This window comes from Camellia sinensis, chromosome 13 (assembly GCF_055761805.1).
Source record: "Camellia sinensis isolate YWXY chromosome 13, ASM5576180v1, whole genome shotgun sequence".
Classification (NCBI taxonomy): Eukaryota; Viridiplantae; Streptophyta; class Magnoliopsida; order Ericales; family Theaceae; genus Camellia; species Camellia sinensis.
The window spans coordinates 21,924,641-21,930,814 of NC_138973.1; the positions used below are offsets into that span (position 1 = coordinate 21,924,641).

The 6,174-nt window shown below is 32.5% G+C and overlaps 1 protein-coding gene across 1 annotated transcript; it reads right to left on the bottom strand.

Annotated features, from left to right (window-relative positions):
- Nucleotides 1–3,495: 3,495 nt before the first annotated feature.
- On the bottom strand, nt 3,496–3,960 carry LOC145805244 (uncharacterized). The gene has a single exon (XM_082900342.1). It carries the CDS (start codon nt 3,958–3,960, stop codon nt 3,496–3,498), a length of 465 nt encoding a protein of 154 aa, XP_082756468.1.
- Between the last annotated feature and the right edge of the window lie 2,214 nt (nt 3,961–6,174).

Consider the following 6,174-nt stretch of genomic DNA (forward strand, 5'->3'; position numbering starts at 1 on the left):
TAGCCGGTGGCCTCTGGCCATGGCCGGTGATGTGTGGGAATGCCTCACAAGGCATTCCCTGCCCCTCCAAGGCAAAACACAAGTGTTTGGTGCAAAACCAGACACGGAACAGTCGAGTTCAGAGATCCTGAGGCAAGGCGCGTAGCCGAGACCTCCGGGAACTCCAAACGAACACAAACAAGGGTAATCATCGAGTGTTCCAAACGGTGACGTCCAAGTCTTGAGGACGGTCAAAAATGGGGTGTCTACAGAGGGAAACAATGCAAAAAATACAAGAGGATCAAGAGGCAAAAACAAAAGAAATGATGGAAAATATGAGCAACACAGAGAAAGAAATGGAGAAACTGAGAAAGGAGTTTAAAGTACTCGAATCTGAAAATAAACAGTTGGTTGAACAGATTGAAGAAAATGCAGTTCATGCAGCTACCTAAGCTTTTGATTCTAAAGAAATGCCACATGCTAAAGGAGTAAAACAAGAACAAAACTTTAGGATTCAAACTATATTAAAAGAAGCACCTATAGTCATAGAGCCATTGCAAACATCCATAGTCAAGAAAATCAAAATCAAGGCGAGGAAGAAAAAATAGATGTCTGATTTTGAATGTGAGCCAAGAGAGGCAAAGAAAAAAAAATCACAAAACAAGCAATTGAAGTGATATCAAATGAAGTGATTTGTGTTGACAACTTGCCTCTAAGCCAACCAAAGCCAGCTGGAAGGGTTTTGTTTCCAGATAACGCTGCAATATGCAAATTGCTTGATGAGAATGATAAGTGTCTACTGAGTAAGATTTACAATTTGGAAACCACAGAGTAAGACCATTTTAATTTTATCAAACAACAGATTTTTACTGTTATCAAACTGCAACGTGTTAATCAGCATTTTTTTAGCTTATGACTAGTACAATCATATGATCCGACACAGGAAATGGAGTATATGTTACATTGCATGATGTGGATGCAATTCTGAGAGATGGCGATACTGCAAATAATATAAGTGGCCATACAATTTTCAATGACTAGTGTTCACTTCAATAACTAAAAATAATTTATTTTATTAACATATATTTAATTGATTTTTGTTTTTGTAGGTTATTGACTGCTTTGTAGAAATGCTTCAAATTGAGCAACAAACAAAAAAGCTAGAAAATAATAAGTCATTCTTTTTCTCAAGCCTTTGTTGGGTAAGCCATCAATTTGTATTTAGTTTGAATTGATAAAATTTTATTGTGGTTTAGTGTAACATTGTACTATATTTTGGAGTTAATTTTTACTATTTAGTTTGCCAAAGATTGACAGCTCATATAATGTGTCACCAACACAACTTGAGACATGACACTCTTTTATGATTAAATGCAGTCACTAGTGAAATGGGGTTATGGAGATTTGAGAAATCATTTAATTGATGAAGTGCTTGAGCAAGATTTGAGTGGACACAGATACCTTCACTTTTGCATGAACTCCAATGGGAATAAGAAGAAAGAAAAACCCTACCACTGGACACTTCTTGTATTTGACACTGAATTTGATGAGTGGAGACATTATAATTCTTTAAGGCCAAAAGACAATAGAGAAGATCCTTACCTTAAAACTGCAAAAAAGATTGTAAGTGTTTTGTATCATATAAACAATAATTTTTTACTGTGTTTTATTCTTGTCTTTAATCGTGACCAAACAATTATACAATGATGTTAGATAACATATGTGAAGAACAAGTTGGCCAACAAAACGAAGAGAGATAGACGAAAGTTTGCAAACTTGGTTTCGGTGAAAGATAGTCCACAACAACGCCCAACATCGTAAGTATTTCACGCTACTACTACATGCTTGAATTGGTAGTTTTCAAATTTGACTAAATCTAACAAGATCTTGATTCTTATTAATAGTGTTGATTGCGGAATTATTGTGTGTCATATCATGCACCAAATCATAAGAGATAAGCCTATTACAAATTCTATAGAAGAGGATGAAATTAATAATTTCCACATGTCAATAGTGCATCAATTTTTGAATGATTATCCAAAAGCATGGACTGAGGAATAATACAACCTCAAAAAAAAAAAAAAAAAAAAAAATGGGCTAGAGCTAAGACCTCAAGGACGACAATGTGGACAACTTTTGGGGGAACTACTGTGAATGATGTATGTAATTTTGGATTTTGTAAATGAAAAAATGGTGAAAAAGTAATTGTAAGTGAAAGAATACTAAAAGAGTATTAGATAGTACATGCTATGTCTATTGTTCTAGTAAATTTTACTATAGTTTGGTGATTAATACATTATGATAGAAGGATATTGTTTTGACTAGGAATTAACGTTGTTATAGATAGAATACAATGATACATGTTATACTTGTGTATGTTTGATGATATATGTAATTGTGTTGTTAGATTATTTTTGCACAAAGATTGCATGATGATCATCAGAGGAGTTTGTGTATTGTGGTAAATTTTGGTGCAGGTTGGAAATATTTTTCTAAGGGGCTAACATATTGTCTGAAATAAAGTAAAATTTTACTCTGCATAAAAGTAAAATTTTACTTTACTCTGAAATATGAAATATGAGTAAATTATTACACTCTGAATCTAAAAGGAAAATTTTACGCTGCATAAAAGTAAAATTTTACTTTGAAATAAGAATAAAATGTTACACTCTGAATCTAAAATTAAAATTTTACTCTGTATAAAAGTAAAATCTACTCTGAAATAAGAGTAAAATGTTACACTTTGAAACTAAAAGTAAAATTTTACTCTGAAAAACGAGTAAAATGTTACACTTTAAATCTAAAAGTAAAATTTTACTCTGTATAAAAATAAAATTTTACTCTAAAAAACGAGTAAAATGTTAAACTCTGAATCTAAAAATAAAATGTTAGACTCTGAATCTAAAAGTAAAATGTTAGTCTGCATAAATGTAAAATTTTACCCTCTATAAAAGTAAAATTTTACTTTGAAATAATGTAAAATTTTAATCTAAAAGTAACATTTTATTCTGAAATAAAGTAATATTTTACTGTGAAACCACAGACTCATCACACCCATAGAGAACCATTCAACAACATAGTAAATTTTTATTTTGAAAGGTAGTAAAGTTTTACTTTCATGTGAATGAAGGTAATGTTTGACTCTGGAAAAAGTAAAATTTTACTCTGCAATAAAGTAAAAGTTTACTCTGAAATACCAAAAAATTTTACTTTGAAAGCACAGGCTGAGCACAGCCATTTCAAACATTTACACCTGCTGAACAAACTCCATTATAAGTTCATTTACATGAAACTTATTCAACCACATTAAAAAAATATATTAAAATGTCAAACTCAACCACAAAGCAAATCAGAAACTTGAACTGACAACTATTCAAGAACATAGTAAAAATGTCTTTTATTGCAATGTCTCCTTACAAATCTAGTCTAAAAGACTATACTATTATTGCTATGGACTATTTATTGTAGAAGAACTGCATTGTTTTCATACTTCTATTACAAAATCAATAATGTTTCTCATGGCAATGTCTCCTTACAAGTCTTCCTATTATGACTGTACTTCTCATATCTACCACACTGTACTCGTCTTATCTTCTCACCCCTAGATGGAATCCTATTCTTCCTTGGCCTACCAGATGGCTTCTTACAAATTGGAGGAAGGACAACAAGTTCATCCATAGCTACAAGAGGTTTCTCAATAGTGGGTATTGGATAAACAGACTCAGCATAGCAAGCTTTGAACTTGCTAGTGTAATAAAATGGTTCCACATGTGCATACAAATCACCTCTGCTCTTTTGGATAGTGGTTGCCGCGTGAGCACAAAGAAATCCATTCAATTGCCATTGGTAACATGAGCAAGTTCTATTCAAGAGGCCAACGCTAACCGATGGCCGAGATTGAACCTCAAAAACATGATCACTTGAACGACTAACCAACCAAGTTCTTCCACTTTTAAGAGCATTTACTAATGTTGAATCCATCTCTGGACAAAGAAAAGTATTCCATTTCTTAGCTTGTTCTCTCCTTTTGTCACGCCCCAAAAATAATCCCAACATGAATAATACATTAAGCCACATTCATTAATTAAATACAACCATCCTCCATCCTTTGCATCATAAATCTCCAAAGTTTATACAAAGGTTCCACATGCAAATTATATATTCAATGATTTAAAAATACATGAATCTATAGCATGTAGAGCGTCAAGTCTCGAGATAAATAAAATGTCCTCACGGGCAACAACTTCCAAGGCTTAAGCCCAGTTACACAAAAGTGGTCTCTCGGACCCATACAAAAATAGCCCTTGGCTAGCAATTTAATCACAACAAAATAGAGCTATGTACTCTTCACAAATTATCCACGGCCTTAATCTGGCAGAATCACCACGTCCTTTCCTGCAGCAAAATCTCATAGGGGTGAGCATAAAGCCCAGTAAAGAATTTCTTACAAAGTATATATAGTTATGCAAACTCTCAATGAAAGATGCAAATGTCAAATACCATGCCATGCCATTTTTTAAAAAAAAAATCATTTTTATGCTCCTCTTGAAGATCATTATTTTTCAATAAAAGTTTACAATCTCAACAATTTCCGAAACTTCCAATTTTAATCAATAGGGGTGGTTAATATGACTCAGGTAATCCCTAGGTTAGTGTTTGCAAGTAGGCTCAACAAGCATTACCAATAACTCCACTTTACCGGTTGCTAACCGAAAGGGAAATGGTACCTCCTCCGCGTGTGTTTTCGGTTTTTCACCTCGGACACTCAGGCGAATGTATCAAACTGATTTACACCCCCTATCCAATTTTTTGTTTTGTTTTGATTTTTTTTTTCTTTTTGTTTTTTTGGCATAAAGCTACCTGCTCAACAGTTACATTCATGCCAATTTACCAGTCTACCCTGATACAGCAAAACAAATCACACAAGATTAGATATCATTCTGATAGATAAACAAAATCCTTAAATCTACAAGAAAGAAAGAAAAAATCAAGAATTGAATTATATTACATCAAAGATCATTTGTCTTAAGGCATACATGCGTATTTATAATAAACTGAACCCTAATTAAATAAAGAAATAAAGAATTAAGATAATTCCTTACTAGATACGAAAATAAACAGAAAATTACCAAAAATAGAAAATATGAGTTAAGTCCAAATCTGCATACTAGGAAACAATAGAAACGGGCCAAAACAGACAGCGTTAAAAACGGACTTCCCAAAATAAAGTTATTCCCAAAACGAAACTTTCCTAAAACGGCAAAATCGCTAACTTGAATGCCTAAACGAAGGAATTTGGCTAAAATCTACCATTCATCATTGCTGAGAACGGAAATGATTTCGATTTAAACGCCGTTTCCGATCAGACTACCAAATTTGAGACAATTCTGAACTCATCCCAAAAGCGTCACTATTGTTCTCAAATTGGTTTCTTTCTTGCCTTTTGTCGATCCAATTGTTCTAAGAAATCGTCAGCTACTTGTTCTACATCATACCCTCTTGTTCTAGCAAAATACCCCTCACTACAAGAAATCAGCTTTTTTGGGACAAATTTATTTTGTCCCTAAAAGTGTAATATTTGTTGGGAAAAACTTTAGCCAACTAATTTCCTCCGTTGCGAAGTTTGTCCAAATGGCCCGTCTGGAAAAGTCAATATTGACTTTTAGAGACAAAATTTTGCATATGTCACTATAAATAGATTTTAGAGACAAAAATATGTGGTTGCAAAAGGTTTTGATTTTAAAACAACCAAAATTTGTCTCTAAAAGTCTAATAACATTCCAAGTCAAAAGAAGCAATTATGGAGACAAAAAATTAATTTCTGAGACAACATAAATTGGACTCTAAAAGTTTTAATTTTGGAGACAATTAAAAGTTGTCTGTAAAGGTTATAATTTTTTTGAGACAACTAAAACTGATCTCTAAAAGTTTATATATATATATATATATATATATATATATATATGTATATTTACCTTTTTGATTTTATAACAATTACTCTAAAAATACTAATTTGAACACTAACTTATATTCCTGTTTTGATTTCTCAACAACCAAACAAAAAATATCCGCAGACAATTCTTGACTATTTTGTGTGTTTGTAAAGCATTAAACTTTTTTAACATTGCATAAACGACGCCTTTGCTTGCATATATCATGGGGATAGAGAACAGCAATAACTTGTGAATATCAGAT